This window comes from Amphiprion ocellaris, chromosome 2, assembly GCF_022539595.1.
Source record: "Amphiprion ocellaris isolate individual 3 ecotype Okinawa chromosome 2, ASM2253959v1, whole genome shotgun sequence".
In the NCBI taxonomy this organism is placed as follows: Eukaryota; Metazoa; Chordata; class Actinopteri; family Pomacentridae; genus Amphiprion; species Amphiprion ocellaris.
In genome coordinates, this window is record NC_072767.1 from 32,025,476 (window position 1) to 32,042,260 (window position 16,785).

Genomic DNA, 16,785 nt, shown 5'->3' on the forward strand with positions numbered 1-16,785 from the left:
AGCTTTGCCAAAAAGTTTTTCACATTTGCTTGGTTTTTACATCACAGCCTGTCAACCTGTTTTCCATCTCCAGCCTTGTGTGAAGACGAGGACTGCAAGAAGCACCAGATCTGTGAACACACCAGCTCGGGTATCTACAACTGTACATGTGCTCCAGGCTTCTATGGTGACAAGTGTGAAGGTATTGTACATTTGGCCAGACTGACGCTTACGGCAGGCAGCTGGGCAGGTAGGGAGCAGACTGGGGTATTTGAAGAGGAGCTGTGCTATCCCACAGGAATTTGGAACTCTGCCCTGGAAGAGGCTGCTGTGATGATGGATTATTGTAATTATCAAAACTGACACGGCCTCGCCCAGTTTACTACGGGAACCAGTCGCTTGATCTTGTGAATAATTGTTTTATAGCACATTTTATTAGTTTACCAACAAGAGGAAGTGCCATGTCTAGACTTAAAAAGGCCTGTTTATGAGTCAAAGCTGGTCTTTGGTATTCAGGTCATTTCTTCAGACAGAGCTGTTGAAATATGCATGCTTCCACACCGCTACTTGCTTCTCTGGAAGTTGGCCATTGCACCACACTAGTTTCAAACACAGCTGCTGCTTGCATAACCAGTTCAAACACAAAATATCCTTACCTCAGGCATCATACCTTCCTTTATGAATGCATATTAAGTCGTTTTGTATTATATTTACTGTCCATGTTTGCTTTAATAGTGAAGCTAATTCGGGCTCCCCTGAGAGGTTACTGTCATCTACCGATAGCAGTTGCTGCAAGGTTTTTTTCCCTCCCACTAAAAGCACTTTAATAGTATTTGAGCTATTGCAATGCATGCTACTCCTCACCCGTGAGCTGAAATAACTATCAGTGCTTATATAGGCTCTCTTAAATCTCCCAAATACTTTCCTGCCTGGCTCACTTGGAAGGCACAGCGGAAAAAGGAGCACGATCCTCCAAGGAAGAGAAAGTAGCGGGACTCAGAAATGCCTAATCAGGCTCTCAGATCAAAGGACCCGGGCCGCACAGGTGGCCAATGAAAGTGGCTCTTGCAAATTAACAATCCATTAATTGCCCTTGGGGCAATGCATTTTGGCCACAAAATATGCTCCATATCATCAGAAAAATAATACCCTCCACCGAGCTCCCGGGACTTCAAAGCGGAGCCATTTAGCTGTGATATGGCCATGTCCTTTGATCCACTGCTGCAATTAGGAAGCAGAGGAAAATAAAAACATTCTTACAATTTGTACAAAGCGGATGTTCGGCGTGCTGACTGGTAATCTTCTGGTCCTGTGAACTTTGTTGGAAAAGATTAGGGAAAGAGAAATGACAGCGAATCAATACAGAGTTTACAGTATTGCAGATGAAAGCTGCTCAGCATATGGTGCAGATGTTGACCGTTTATACCTTCTGTCTTTGTTTACACGTAGGCCAACGCTGAAAACTTTACCTAAGTTGAGTACTCGCTTTCAAGTAGCTCGCAAACTTTCCGGCTTTAGCCTCTCATTCTCACACACTCTCTCTTACTGTGTCTGCAGAGGAATGTCTTTGCCAGAATGGGGGAGTCTGTGTGGACATCAATGGAACCTGTGAATGTCCTTCAGGCTACACAGGAATCTACTGTCAGTTTGGTGGGTATGATACATTTAATCCTATCGGGTGTCTCGCTACAGCTTTGATGGTTGGGTCACTGTAAGATCAAAGATGTCTCAGACCAGAGGACACTTTTCCAAACTTGTGAGCCTGTCTTTCACACTTAGAAGTAACCCAGACGCCGTGCAGTAACAGCAGACCGTGTCCTGATGGAGGGCCTTGTTTGGAGTACGGAGGAACCTACCTTTGTACATGTCAGACTGGAGCGGAGCTGGATCATAAGGACTTTTATCCCTATGGTAAGAGCCATGGATATAGATTTTTGCTTGAACGTTGAGGAGTGGAGAATGAGTGTCAAACATTTAATTTCCTGCATTCTGGTGAATTTCTATGCATGAATTTATGCATTTGCAGCATCAATTTATGGTGGAAATGTGTTTTTATGTAAAGGAAAACACAAAATTCAGGCACCACATGAGAAGTCACAATGTAATATAATGTAATGCTATATATATGCATTCTCCTGTACATCAGTTTTTCTCATTTTTTGTTATACCAGTTCTTTCGACACACGTATAGGCTGGATTTGCTCTTCTGTCCTCTTTTGTGTCTTTTATTTGGAGGAAGCAACCTAACTAAGTGTGCAGGTGGCACCTTTGCACGCCATTTTAATTAATTCATAAACCCCTCAACTTTAGGATTTCTGCTCATGTTTAAAACTTTGTGCGCATCATTGCCAGAGGTATTATTGATTTTATGAGTACGCATTATAGAAATTTTTCAAAATAAAAGGCCTTTCCTTCTTTCATGTATTTCTATAAATATTGAGAGGGAATGCACCTCTTCCATCCTCCCTGAAATCTACACCTGTGGTAAGAGCATCAATCCAACAAGAGGCCACTTTGTTGTTGTGTGTGTAATGTCACAAATGACTGATGATGTTCCAATCACAAAATGACAAATAATCTGTTTTGCCATTTCCCAGTGCAATGGAACACAGTCAAGTCTCGGTGTGTGTTTTTCAGTACAGCCCCGATCGGTCTGCGACTCCTCTCCCTGTCTGAATGGGGGCTACTGCTACGAGCGGGATGGAGGCTACACCTGTGAATGCAAATACGGATACTGGGGAAAGCACTGTGAAAAAGGTAGCATAATTGATAAAACTACTACACAGAAATGCCTGCATATAAATTCGTGAAGCACCAATTTCAAAGCATCCTTCAGATTCATGCCTTATTACCCAGGCTCAAACCCAGCTCCAGCTTTAATGCACCAGGAAACATGCCATTATTCGTAATGCTGCTTGAAATATGGCATTGCTGAAAGGCTTAGGATAATTTTTTTACTCATGACTGATTTATGAGCTCTTTTCCTGAATTATGACTCGAGTTGCAATGTACCGGAACAGATTTATTTTGTGTGATTAAAAGCTCGAGTGCTCTCTGCCTCAAGGATTCCCTTCTCCCTGTCTCTTTCCAGTTAGACTTAATACCTGTGCTTCTGGTCCCTGCCGCAATGGAGGCTCCTGTAAGGAAGAAGCAGGCAGCTACCGATGTGTATGTCCTTACAGGTTCACTGGAAAACACTGTGAAGTGGGTGAGTGCCACCTCAATGAACAGATTTTGTATGCAGTGCCCAAGGGTTTACTTGCAAATTCATGTCAAAGTATTAAAGTACATGATAACAAATCTAATAACCATATCACCTGAGTGCTTCCCATAGATTAGTGTACAAAGATGTGCCTTTTTGTGTCTGTTTATGTCTTTTTATCTCATTGTTTTACATTTTAAAAACCCCTCTAGGGACAGATGTTGCAAATTAGCATTCTCTTTAAACACTATAATACTTGCACTGGGTAGCTGTTTTCAGTTCATGTATATGCTGTATCCATCCCCATCAAATAAGTCATAAATACATCTTATGCACCTAACATGATAATTTGCACACGTTGTCTGTAGCATGATTATTTTTTGCAGCACTTCTGGGACTTTCCTGCTGGATTTTCTTGGACAATTTTATCGTTCTTATTAGTACCTGTGGACTTCATGTACATGCTAGCATAACTCCAGCCTGAGCACATCGCTTATACACATCATCAACATAACTAAAATTATCTGCATGTCCTTTAAAGGCCCCCAAAATCTTTTTTTTTTGCCTTGTTATAATGTCCATACAGTGACCAGATAGGGACTTAAATCTGTAACAATGTGTTATACTCAATAAGGCATTTTATCCATCCATCCATTATCTATACACCACTTAATCCTCATTAGGGTCGGAGGGGATGGAGTGTATCCCGGCTAACTTAGGTTGAAGGAAGGTGACACCGTGGACAGGTTGCAAGTCTATGACAGGGCTACATATAGAGACAAACAATCACACTCACTTTCATAATTTAGAATCACCAATTAACCTCAGCATGTTTTTGGACTGTGGGAGGAAGCCGGAGTACCTGGAGAAAACCCACGCATGCACAGGGAGAACATGGAAACTCCATGCAGAAAGATTCCAGATTGTGTTCTGTATATAAAAAAAAGTAACTGTATCTGTGAAATTAATGTGTGGAGTTCATTTACGGTACATAAATCTTGTAAAAATACATTGTTAATCTTTGAAATGTAGACACTGAAGAATAAAGTAGAATTATCTGGATATATTCAAGTACAGTACTTCAAAAATGTATGTATGTAAGTGTAGTGCTTAGATTAAAGACAATTTTAACATAATTTTAAACCTTTGGTAACATATCACTTTCAGCTACTGCCTTTCAGCACCTTTAATGTGTAGAATGTAATCATCTCAAATAATTTGTATTTTTTAATTATTCTGGTACATTTGTTATGTTAAACTCATCTCTCTGGTAGAAAGCATTTTCAAGTTTTCTACTGTTTTTAAATGTGCCATAAAAATTACAGAGCTTTAACTTGACTTCATTTTATGTTCTAACCAGAACGGTCAATCATATACTGATTGTCCTTTGGAGGTTTTTTGAATAGTAGCTTTAAATCATCATGACCCTGAACTGTAGAATGTCCTCCCCTTAGATCTTACATCAGCAGACTCCCTTGGTAGTTCAAAAAAACCTTCAAAACCTACAAATATTATCGTATATCAATATGTGGATGTTTTCTTCCAGGGAAGCCCGACCCCTGCGCCTCCAGCCCCTGTCTGAATGGTGGGACGTGTTTTCACTACATCGGAAAGTATAAATGTGAATGCACAGATGCCTTCAGCGGCAGACACTGTGAAGTCAGCAGGAGCTCAGTACAAACCTCTGCAGGTAAGCAGACTGAGCGTCATCACAAAGACAATGTCTTAATCTCACGACACTGATGTTTGTACAATGATTGGCCCAGGCAGGGGATATCCTGAGCTGCTATGTGTGTAGATACTGGCTCTCCATCTGAAGACAATCTTAGCAGTGTTGCTGCACTGGAGGCCCCCACATTTACAGATATAGAACGGCTGCATAAGCTATATAAAGTAGGGCCTGATTGGACCTGATGATTCATGTCTATACACTCTACTAGCGTGCTGGAGGTAATTTCAGGAGGACAGAAACAGAGACCATGGATGGAAAACACCTCTGTTGGCATCAGTATGCTCTGGATGAGCTCCTTTAAGCCTCAGTGTATGTGAGCTTGTGTTTCTGTGCAGCTGTGCTGACATCAACATGTTCACATTTATTTCAGAGCTGGGCTGTGGGCCGCCTCCCCAAGTCAAGCATGCTGAGGTCCAGTTCTCCTCGACAACACCGGGCTCCATGGCTGTGTATATTTGCCATCCAGGCTTCACGTCGGTGCCCAGAGCCACCCAGAGCATCTGTGGTATTCAGGGAGACTGGAGCCAGCCACCGGTTTGTGAGGGTCTGTATCACACAACAGCACACGGATCCTCTAAACAGCCCATGCAAAAAAAAAGAACCCAGTTACTACAACAGTTCAGAATGGAAAGTGTTTTAGAAAAAAGAGGAAGTCATGCTGGGTATTAAATAGTGCAGAAAACCAAGGCACTTTGTTTTCAAGTGAAATAATATTACTTTTGTCTTTTAAAAGTCCCATACTGTAGGGCTTTTCAGCAAAGACATGAATGACTCTACTTGTGTACATACGGTCAAGGTCAATGGTAACGTTTGCCCCATTGTGGCTAGCACTGAAGATTTTCCTGTTGTGGAGATATTACTATCAAAAGTAGAAGTGATCCACTGGATATTCAGTTCCTCAGATACTGAGAGCACATAAACACTGTTGTGTTCACTCTTACAGCCAACAGCAGAATATTTGGTGTGCTTTACTTGGTTAAGTGTCTTATAGAGAGTAAATTTTCCCTAAGCTTTTCTTCTAAACCAGCCTGCACTGGATAGTATTTTTGCCCACGAGTCCTTGTCAATGTTTACATTCAAATCCTTCTGCCATACAAGCCATGCTATAAATCATAAAAAAGAAAAAAATAATTGAATTTCTTAGATTATTTATTTTACTGATTTTTAAAAGATGGAATCAATACAGTTTGTACAAGATTTTTTCCTAGTGTGTTCTTAGGTGATACCAGCACTGGGGGGGGAAAGTTTCTTCCAAATGCTAAAGACACAGTTTGCATTTTTACCACCACTACAGACTGCTTGTTTTTCACTCTATGCTGCACATCAACTCTAAAAAGATATTTCACTGTGCTGAATGTATCTTCCAACAACTTGCCGATAGCTTGCTTCCCTGTTTATGTTTTTGAGCTGTGCTGGTTTTATTTTATTGATCAAGTGTTTTTATTTTCCTCTCGGCGTCAGACTGAATCATGGCTTCTCAGCTGCTCTGAGAGATGCAGTATTTTTGCTTATTTTTTGGTGCCAATGGTTTGTTTTTGCAAAATTTTTCATGAGACATATACAATAAAGTGATTTTTGATTAAATATTATAATTTAATGCTTAGTTTTAGCTATTTTTCCCGAATTGTGTGCCACATGATACAATCACAGACTGTCGGAAAGTTGAAAATTTGACTATTCTTTCTGTGGTTGCTCTAAGATATTGTGCAATTTGGCAGCTTTTAAAAGAAACTTCCTGCAACTTGTGTTTTTTTTTTTTGTTTAGTTTTTTTTCCATTTCATTTGCCCCATCAAAGCTCACCTGTCTGATCAGCTATCAGAGACTTGAGATCGCAGTAGTTTCTTCTTCCTTTGCAAACTGAAACTTTTGGGTTGGTATTTATTTATACTAATTTCTTAATTTCTCATTTTTTACAGAGATTAATGAGTGTTTAACACAGCCCTGTTTTAACGGCGGTACATGTCGAAACAAGATCGGATCCTACCAGTGCGTGTGCAGTGAGGGCTTCAGTGGAAACCGCTGTCAGTCAGGTAATTCTTAATCAAACTGATATTAAATACAAAAATGGAATTCACCTGCAGACACATTTAGTACCTGTGTATGTGTGATTCACCTTATAAGACATAAATGAATGCCTGTCGGAGCCCTGCAAGAACAGAGGGACATGTGAGGACCAGCCGGGCTCTTACTTGTGTCACTGTCCTCCAGGATTCAAAGGCCAGGATTGTGAATTAGGTACAGTGTTCTTTCTACAGCTCATATTACGAATTGCCCACATTTTAACACAGAGATTATGCAGAGCAACAAATTCTTCTAAACTTTGAATATCTCTGTGCAGAGCAGGACGGCTGTGAGTCCAACCCCTGTCTCAATGGAGGTGTGTGTCGGGGTTACAGACGGAATTATATGTGTGTGTGTAAAGACGGTTTCTTTGGCGACCAGTGCCAGATGTGTAAGTGGCTTTACACTGCCTCACAAATTTGTTTTGCTGAAGTTGATTCACACATTTTTAATAAATCTCTTTACTGAATTTCTCCAAGTCATATATATAAGATAAGGTGTTTCACAGACAGGTGATAAATTAACGGGGAAACCTGAATGCTTGACTCCTACAATGAGCAGATCTGGTGGATCTGTTATGCTGTGGATGGTATTTTGCTGGCATGATTTTGGTCCATTTGTTCCTTTATAGGCAAAAGTCACTGCAAATCAATACATAGTTGTTCTGAGTGATTGCTATTTTTACCCTGATTGTAGTGCTCTCTTCTAGGAGGACAATGCTTCCATCTATAGGCCATGAGGTGTCACTGAAAGGTTTAAAAAGGAAAATTACATGAATCATTTACTGTGGCCTTCATAGTCACCAGATTTCAACCCAGTTAAACACTTTTGGGAGATTTTAAATTGGCATGTTAGACAATGTTCTCCATCATAAAAAGACCAAATGAAAAAATATGTTATGGAAGAATGATATTCATTAATTCCAGTAGAGATCAGAGACTTTGAGAATCAAGCAAAACTGAAGCTGTTCTGGCAGCATGTGATTGCCCAACATCTAATAACACCAACCAACCAAACTTTATTTTGGTTTTCCTTTCATTTGTGCCTGTCTTTATGAAATCCTAACATTACAACTGCAGGAGGAGATGTAAAAATGCCTGTAAAACATATATTTTTGATAGAAACAGTCCGATAAATATTGAGGTTGTCATGAAAATGCAAAAAATTCTTGATAGTGTGACCTTTTTTGTACATGTAAAAGGTCTGCAAACTTACAAAGCCCAAAGTCCACTGCAACAGGAATTATTCATCTCACAGAAAACACCACTCTTTACCTGCCTGAAAACACCTGGTTTGAAGTCCAGGTTTTTCTTCCATTACTTATCTACATCACAATGCATAAAACATTTCTAGCAGGTACTTTAATACACCTTCAAACAAAGAATGTGTTGTGTGGGAATTAAATAGACAGGAGCTGAAACAGACAAAGGTTGAGAAAAGGTACTGCAGTAACGCACAGTATGAGACAAATAATGTGGGGTTTTTTTCGTGCTAAAACATGTAAACATACACTACCAGTCAAAAGTTTGGACACACCTTCCCTTTCAATGCTTTTGGATTATTCCTATTATTTTCTATATTGTAGATTAAAACTGAAGAGTAACACTTTTTTGTTTGCAACATAATTCCATATGTATTCTTTTTTATAGTTTTGATGTCTTCAGTATTAATCTACAATGTAGTAAACAATTAAATAAAAACCATTGAAAGAGAAGGTGTGTCCAAACTTCTGTGATATGGGCTCTTTCTTATGTACATAGATTACGGGTAAAATCCTAGACTTCTGTGTTTAATCCTAGAAAGGTTTAAAAAGGATTGTTTAGAAACTTCCTAAATTGCTGACTGCTTGTATGAGCCGTGTTGTAGCAGCTGTTTGTGTTTGTCACCCCCAAGTGGAGGACCCATGTGTGCTGAAACCTTGTGGGAACCGAGGCCACTGCTGGAGCGACAGGAGAGGAAACTACAACTGTGTTTGCAAGATAGGACTCACCGGCAAAGACTGTGAGAAAGGTCAGTTAGCAGCCACACCACGCTGCTCTCTACCATCCTGTGGATTGCTAAGGCAACCCTGTAACTGTTTAATGTATGGATTAGACATGTAAGGTTGCCACTGTTCCCAGACCTGCTGCCTCCGCCCGGCCTCCATGTGCTGCGTGTGGAGGAGAGCGAAGTGGAGCTCCGCTGGGACGAGCCAGAGCCCTCACACAGCCTCATCAGCATGTTCGCCGTCACATACGCTCCTCTGGGCCACAGCAATCCCAGAACGGACTACCTGGACAGGCAGCAGTCGACCCATGTGATGCGAGGCCTGGTGCCCGGCCTGCTGTACAACATCTCCACCGTGTCCATCAAACTCAAAACCAACAGCAACGACACAAGCCAGCCTGCCACTGCACTGATACGCACCAGTGAGCACCCTCTTTATTGTAGCACATTAAACATTATTCATATTTTGTGTTAATCTGTTGATAGTTTTTTCAGATTTCCAGATTTTTATCAACTCAAGGTTGTATAAAAAAAAAAAAACAAGCTTATTATACTGTATTTGAGGTCTTCTGCACTTCTATATGGCAGTCTTGCTTACAAAAACAAATAACAGTGAGTGACTAAAAATAGAATTATTTGGCCTACAGTGATTTGCTGGAAATAAAAATTACAAGATAGTATTTAGCCGATTAGAGGCTGTTTCTGCAGAGGAAAACAACCTATTGTCCCTCTGGATGTAAACATAAGGGATCCGTTAATGCAAATAGACTTTCTGGACAAACTCATTGTGTATGATTAAGTTGTTTATTTACTGTATTTAGCAGCTTTTGATAAAGCAAAACAACTGAGGAATGATGAATTTCAGCAAACAGATTCTTAATGATATATTTAGACTTTTTTTCTTGCTATATCCCAGTGCTATTTTCTAATCTATTACTCAAACAGCTAATTAATAAGTTGTTTGGCCTATAAAATGTAACAATAAAAAGGTAAAAAATGTTGATTGATGTTTCCCAAAGCCTCAGATTACTTCCTCAAGTGTCTTGTTTTGTCCACAACCAAAAGACAGTCATAGAGAAAATGTTTGCATTGTTTTCCATGAGTAAGTGTGTGTTTCTGTGCTAGGACCTCGGCGGGTGGAGCAGCTGCAGGTGGTGAACGTCTCCTCCTCTCAGGTTTGGCTGACCTGGTTGGTTCAGGCTGCTCGTCATGCAGCGGTCAGCAGGGTCCACGTGTCTTTACTGCCTTCAGACGGAAGCGAGGCTCGTACTGCCGTCCTCAACACGAGCACCACTGAGTTCACCTTCAGGTCAGGTTCTGCACTGTGACACTGAAGAACACTGGTAACCCAGAATTTCCATTCCCACACCAGCAGCATCCTTTTTGTCCACTAAATGGTGCTGCTGAAGTGTTTTCATGCTTTAAGTGACTTTGAGTATTATATCTTTCAACCAGCAGAGGGCAGTATCACATCACACTATAGGTGTTGAGGTTTGTCTGAAACGCATTCTTGGTTTTCCACCTTGTGTTTCCCAGTTCATTGCTGCCTGGTCAGATGTACACAGTGGATGTGTTGACTCAGAGTGGAATCAGAGCAGATGAGTTTCCTTCTACGAGCCATTCAGCTGGACCATTGCAATTCTGGACAAGTAGGTTGAATTGTTCAGCCGTGAGTTCACCAGAATGTACAACAATACCAACACTGACTTTAAATCAATATTAAGCAAACAATATAATATATGATATTAAGGACATTTACTATTTTCAGTGGTGGGAAATCACCAAACACATTTACTTATGTACTGTTTGAGGTACTTCAGTATCACCATTTGACTTATTTTTATTTTATTCTTCCACCTGTCTACATTTCAAAGGGAAAATGTTCTACTTTCTGCTCCACTACATTTATCTGACAACTTTCGGTACTTTTAGGATGTGGATTTGAGCATAACTGTTTGAAATACAACACACTGCTAGAGACTGAACCAGACATTTCCAGCTTTTTTGACTTTTTGTGAACCCCAGTGTGTCGTCGGGTTCACATTCAGATGTTGATGAGCTGTTAACAACTCCAACAAGTAGTGATTTTTGCTCTGAACTTCTTTCAATGTTTATTTTCAATAAAATTATCAAATATCTTACCAAAAATCACAGATTAGAGAAAAAGTTTTTTGTTTTTTCTTCTTTCCACCTACTAAAATTGTGTTGAGCTCTCAGATTTATTTGCTTTCCCCAATTTAAAACTCATTTAAAACTTCTTAAAAGTACTTAAAACTCTGCAGCAGCTACAACAGTAACATGCTGCTGACACACTGATGCTTCAGTTATACATCTAATGTTGTTGTACGTAATAATATATCAAACAGAGGGGCCACACCAGGACTTTTTCTTTAATATTTTAAATAAATTTTAGTGTTAACAGTTACATAGTTTTGCTTAAGTAGGATTTTTCATGCAGAATTTTTACTTGTAATGATTTTTACAGTACTGTATTGGGAGTTTTACTTTTTAAAAAAGGATCTGAAAACTCCTTTCACCACTGACTATCCTAAACATTCTTACACAGAAAACACACTGTGTCACAGTTAAAATTTAGTTGAAAACTGAACACTTTCATTTGGTCTCAGCAGAGAGCTGGACGTGTCGGCTGTGTGATTGGAGTAAAGTCGGAGTTTAAGTGCATTTTAATGTCTACGTGTTCTTTCCCTCCTGGACATCCCTGCCTGCTTGACCTGAGACACGAATAAAAATTACTCTAACTGTTTAAAAGAAATAATTGCTAATTGATTTTATGGCAACTAAACAAAGCAAGGTAGCATTTTTATGCTTTCCATGCAGCCGTCTGACCATCTCCATGTGTTACCCTCAGGGCCTCTCCCCCCACAGAACCTCTCCCTGTCACATGTGACCCCAAACTCGGCGCTGATCACCTGGAGCCGCCACCCCAGAAGCATTCCAGATGGCTTCGTGGTCAATGTGACCCGCGGACTGAACACCAGGAGTCGCTTCCTGCCCAATGGGAAATTAGGCTCATACATGCTCCGTGAGCTGACGCCAGGACAGCACTACTATGTGGCTCTAATGTCAGTCAGGAGCACAGGGCAGGAACAGATCCACAGCATACCTCAGCACTTAGCCTTCACAACCTGTAAGCGTCTGGGGGAGTTTTTCTTTTATAAATCATGCTATTATGTGGGATTTTGTGCTCTCATTTTAGAATCTGACCTCAGTTACGCTGATGAATTTGTTATTTTTTTTAAGTATTCTTGTTTTGTGCTGATTTTCTTTGATGCAGTACCAATGCAGGTCAGACCAGGGAGGAGAGAGAGGCCCACAGTGACGGGACAAGGAGGTCAGGGAGGACGAACATTAACCCCATCTCAGTCTCAAGACCTGGGAGGAACCACAGAAACAGACAACTCAGAGGAACTGCCCAGGTACTAGTAACATCTTCATGAATATTAAAACTGCCACAAGAAAATCAACAATATGGTAATTCAGCTCAGTGCTTAACATTTCTTTTACCTGTGTTGCAGGTACACAGAACTTGTTGACAGAAGGGGAAAGATAACAGCAAAGTTCGCTCACTTGCCTCGAAAAGCCATTCGGCATCGCACTAGTAAGTACATGTAGTCATGTGATAAACATTTAGGAGACACAAAATTACTGATATCTTTAATGTAAATGTAGATCAGATGAATTCAGGACACTGTTGTGTTTCTCATGCATATTACACCAACAGGCCACATGGCACATTGAAACTTTACGCATTTGATCGCGGTTTTCAAGAATTAAAAGGAATTTTTTTGCTTTTCATGATGCAGATGGAATAATTTAGGCCACGGTCCTCTAACCACATATAAGGTGATTTTCCACAGTTTTAAGTTTGTGTTTTAGGGCAGCCAGCGATGAAGCCGTAGGATGACCTGTGGACCACCATAACCTAAAGCCACACAGCCAATAGTGAAGCTTGCTGGGAAGCTGCACATGTAGTTATAGAATTGACCAGTGCTCTGATGTTGTAGTTCCCATATACATTTGCATTATAAAAGTGTATCCACCCAGCCAAGTAGTTCTGACCAATAAGAAAATGTTTATACTGATTTTGTAGCGATTTACAGAGTTTGTATTATTGTCATTTAAACATTTATAGACAGTACAAAAGTGCATCTGCTTTTTATATGGAAGTAAAGAAGGTACATGAACATGAATGTACGTGTTTCTATTAGTTAAAGTGTCTATGATTTAGGTTTAGCTGTGGATTTTCCTGAAGCTCTTGATGAAACTTTTAGGAGCCCTGGAAACAACACTGCAACACTGACACTTTTGACTTTTAGAGTGTTACACTTACTTTATCTTATATAATGCTAATTGTAATTGTCTTGTGAGTTTTACCAACTGTTTCAGATTTTTAATCAACTGATGGTTAAATAAGAGCTTATTATACTGTATATAAGGTCTCATGTACTTCTATATGGCAGTCTTGCCTGCATAAGCAAATAATAACAGTGAGTGACCAAAAATATGATTATATGGCCTACAGCTGGGAAAACGGAAAATTACAAGACATTGTTTAGCCGTTTAGGGGTTGTTCCTGTAAACAGTCGTGTCAAATCATGCTTTCCCCAAGTTCCTGCAGAGGAAAGCAACCTGATGCCTGTCTGGATGTAAATATAGGTGGTCCGTTAATGTAAATGGACTCTCTGGACAAAGTCATTTTGTCTCACTAAGTTGTTTATTTACTGTATTTAGCTGCTTTTGGTAAAGCAAGACAACTAGAGAACGATGATTGTCAGCAAACAACTTGTATATAATATATTTAGATTTTTCTGCTTACTGTATTCCAGTGCTTAGGCTTCTAATCTCAAACAGAAAAACGGTTCCACAGATGTTATCATGTGCTCTTGAGGATAAGTTTCTTCTCTAAGAGTGTTCCGCCCCTTTTAATGATGATTAATGATGCTTGTTAAATAAGTGTTTCGTTGTTTCAGACTGATGTACAGAACTTACAGAAAGCCCTTTAAACGTCTCAATGAATGCGTGCATGTAAATTTTACCAGAGTTTGTCTTTTCATGCTGATTTATGACAGGAAATGTTTTGCCTTGCAGAACCCGACCCACCAATTAGATTAGAAAAGATGGAGGAAACAACAAACAAAATCAGCCTTGCACTGGAGATTCAAGAGGAGGGTTTGAAAACAAAGCCTGGTAGGTTTTCTGATGCTCTTTTCCAAAAGATGGCACATCTGCCCGAGTAACTGATCCCAGCTGATGTGCCACTTACGGGAGATTCATGTTCTGTTGTGTGGGAGTAGAGCCAAAGGCTATCAACACATGGTATCAGCTGTGGATGAAGTGCAATAGTGAGCCTGAAACCTGAGAGCCAGACTCCCTCTGAACTGAGGATGTTAATGGCAGCTGTTGTCTTTCAGAGCCGCCTCAGGACTGCCGCAGTCTTCCCTGCCAGAACGGAGGTACATGTGTGAACGGAGGCGACGCCTTCATCTGCGACTGTGCAGCAGGTTTCAAGGGCAGACAGTGTGAACTGTGTAAGTTTATGTGTTTCTTCCGCACATACACATATTTGCACATGGCTTCAGTGAAAGTAGGCTGCTTTCTGGAAAATGTACTGGAGAGTCGCATCGATCCTGCTGATGTTTTTGGATATTGAATAAGAAATTTGAATTCTTTAGGTAGACTAATTATTGTCTTAAATATCTGATCTACAAGTTGACCAGTGAGTTAACCACTATGCTAGCAGCCCTAAATGGCTTTATTTAGCTACAAAATGCTTCAAAGTAGAGTTGCCACAACATCATCTTTGTGGTGACAATCCATCTAACAGATTTTGATGTGAAAACTTTGCTCTGCTGGTGGTAGAGGTCCATCCTCTGGAGAACATGAGTCTGTGTTCTCTGTGAAGTTACAGAGACTTTCCACCCACTGCTCAAAGAAATTCCAGAAAGCTGAACTGTAAACTTGGTGCATCTGCATGCTGGGATACTGATGATACTGATGGATTATTTAATTTAGTTTCAGCTGTCATGAGTGTCAGCGCTGAATTTATAGTGTGTATTTCTTCTTTCTGTCAGTTTAACTACAGGTGTGAACCGACAGCGTCATATATATTTGCATGCCATCACATTAACTGTCACAGTGAGAGGACCTCACTATGTATAGACCTCTGAAGCAGGAAACACGCTTCACTGACAGTTGACCCTTCTGACATTTATGAATGTCTTGGTTAACTTTAGGGCTCGAGGGCATAATTGCACAACATGAATACGCTGTCACTGAATTCACAAAGGACCATATTATTTATGCCGCACCACTTTCCTCCCATATTTCTGTGAGTTAGTGTTACATTTATAACCCAGTGTTTCTTCAGAGTGTGCTGTGGGGAGGATTCTGTGTGAGACAGCAGTATATTATCTGCACACAATCTACTTCTTTGTTTTCATTTTTATCTGTCCAGTGTCACATTGGAAACTTGTCAGCCCCGTTGTTAATGTTTTGTTTAAGTTTGGCTGCTTTTTCCACTTGGATACATAAAAAAGAACAAAGTCAGAGATTGTGCCTCTTAATTTTCAAAACATATTTAAATATATCTAATGGTGAAATTATTAAAATCCTGTTTTGAAAGCGGCCTAATGTAGCAAGATCAAATTAGTCCAAATTCCAAAATATATGAATCACTGGTTGTTTCCTCATTTATTTCTAAGACAGACTGTACAGTTACAGCTCAGACCACCAGTTTGCAAGTGTATCCATGACAGGATGTAAATATGAGCTTGCCAGCTGCCTGGAGGAAAAGTATTTTGGCCATTAATACTGAATTAATGAGTAGGACTAGCCAGTAGGAATGTATTATATGCACTGTCCAAAGCCTTATTGAAGTTAATGGAAATGAAAACATGTATATCTTTTATCACATGCTATCTTACACAGCTTAAACGTATTTTCCTGCTCTCCTCTATAGAAAACATTCAGCTGCTTGTGTGACTTTTTATCAGTTTGAAGATCAACATGGTCTCCTGTAAAAAGCAACCTGATCAAGAATTTTTAACAACTTATGCCAGTTTCACTGTGGACCTGGTGCTGATGTGTCTGTTGCAACAAGACGTTGCATCCAGAAGGGATCCAGATGTTTTAAAACACTAACAATACAGTCATTTGGTGAAAAACAATAGGTCCAAAGAAAATAATCAGAGTGACCAGAGAAGTTGTATCGTGTGCTTTGAAGCTGATTAGTATTCGTGCATCATCATAATAAACTGATAGTTGATCACTCTTTTTTGTGTTGTATAGTTTGGCTGTGAAGTAAATAAGGGGGATGTCTGGGACTGTGTTGTTTTTAAAACCGTGACTCACAGTATAACAGTTATGAACAAGAGAAGTCACAATACCCATATGGAAAGAATTTAACATCCAGACTGGTGACAAATTAGGAGATCTGGTGGCCATATTTTACTGTGGGGGGTATTTTGCTGCACGATTTGATTCCATTTGTCCCTTTTGAGAAAAGGTGATTACAAAACAAGACAAAGTTGTTCTGAGTGATCATCTTAATACCAAGATAACATTTCTATTCTAGTGGTATTTTCAGGGATGACAATCCCCAGGTAGTCCCTGAATGGTTGTAAAAATATGAATACGATATGAATCATATGTTATGTCCTTCACCGTCACCAGATCTCAACTCAGTCTATACAGGATTTTGTGTTAGGCAACACTCTTCATCTCCATTATCAAAACAGACAAACAAAGCAAAGTTCAGACAATTGGAGAATAAATGCCAATGATGAGTAAAGCTGTTCTGGCAGC

General features: G+C 39.9%; 1 protein-coding gene across 5 annotated transcripts in view; it reads left to right on the forward strand.

Moving 5' to 3' along the window:
• The window catches only part of sned1 (sushi, nidogen and EGF-like domains 1), a 35,141-nt gene that overhangs the window by 14,326 nt on the left and 4,030 nt on the right, over nt 1-16,785 (forward strand). For 2 of the 5 annotated variants that reach the window (XM_035945827.2, XM_035945832.2), the window contains 19 exons: nt 74-181; nt 1,537-1,629; nt 1,759-1,890; nt 2,617-2,736; nt 3,071-3,187; nt 4,728-4,871; nt 5,284-5,457; nt 6,831-6,944; nt 7,036-7,149; nt 7,253-7,366; nt 8,869-8,985; nt 9,096-9,383; nt 10,087-10,270; nt 10,498-10,610; nt 11,831-12,109; nt 12,257-12,398; nt 12,498-12,580; nt 14,071-14,169; nt 14,394-14,510. In XM_035945827.2, coding sequence (XP_035801720.2) covers nt 74-181; nt 1,537-1,629; nt 1,759-1,890; nt 2,617-2,736; nt 3,071-3,187; nt 4,728-4,871; nt 5,284-5,457; nt 6,831-6,944; nt 7,036-7,149; nt 7,253-7,366; nt 8,869-8,985; nt 9,096-9,383; nt 10,087-10,270; nt 10,498-10,610; nt 11,831-12,109; nt 12,257-12,398; nt 12,498-12,580; nt 14,071-14,169; nt 14,394-14,510 — 2,652 coding nt within the window. The remainder of the gene's footprint in view (nt 1-73; nt 182-1,536; nt 1,630-1,758; nt 1,891-2,616; nt 2,737-3,070; nt 3,188-4,727; nt 4,872-5,283; nt 5,458-6,830; nt 6,945-7,035; nt 7,150-7,252; nt 7,367-8,868; nt 8,986-9,095; nt 9,384-10,086; nt 10,271-10,497; nt 10,611-11,830; nt 12,110-12,256; nt 12,399-12,497; nt 12,581-14,070; nt 14,170-14,393; nt 14,511-16,785) is intronic. The other 3 variants (XM_035945829.2, XM_035945830.2, XM_055016298.1) reach the window with 3 other exon arrangements.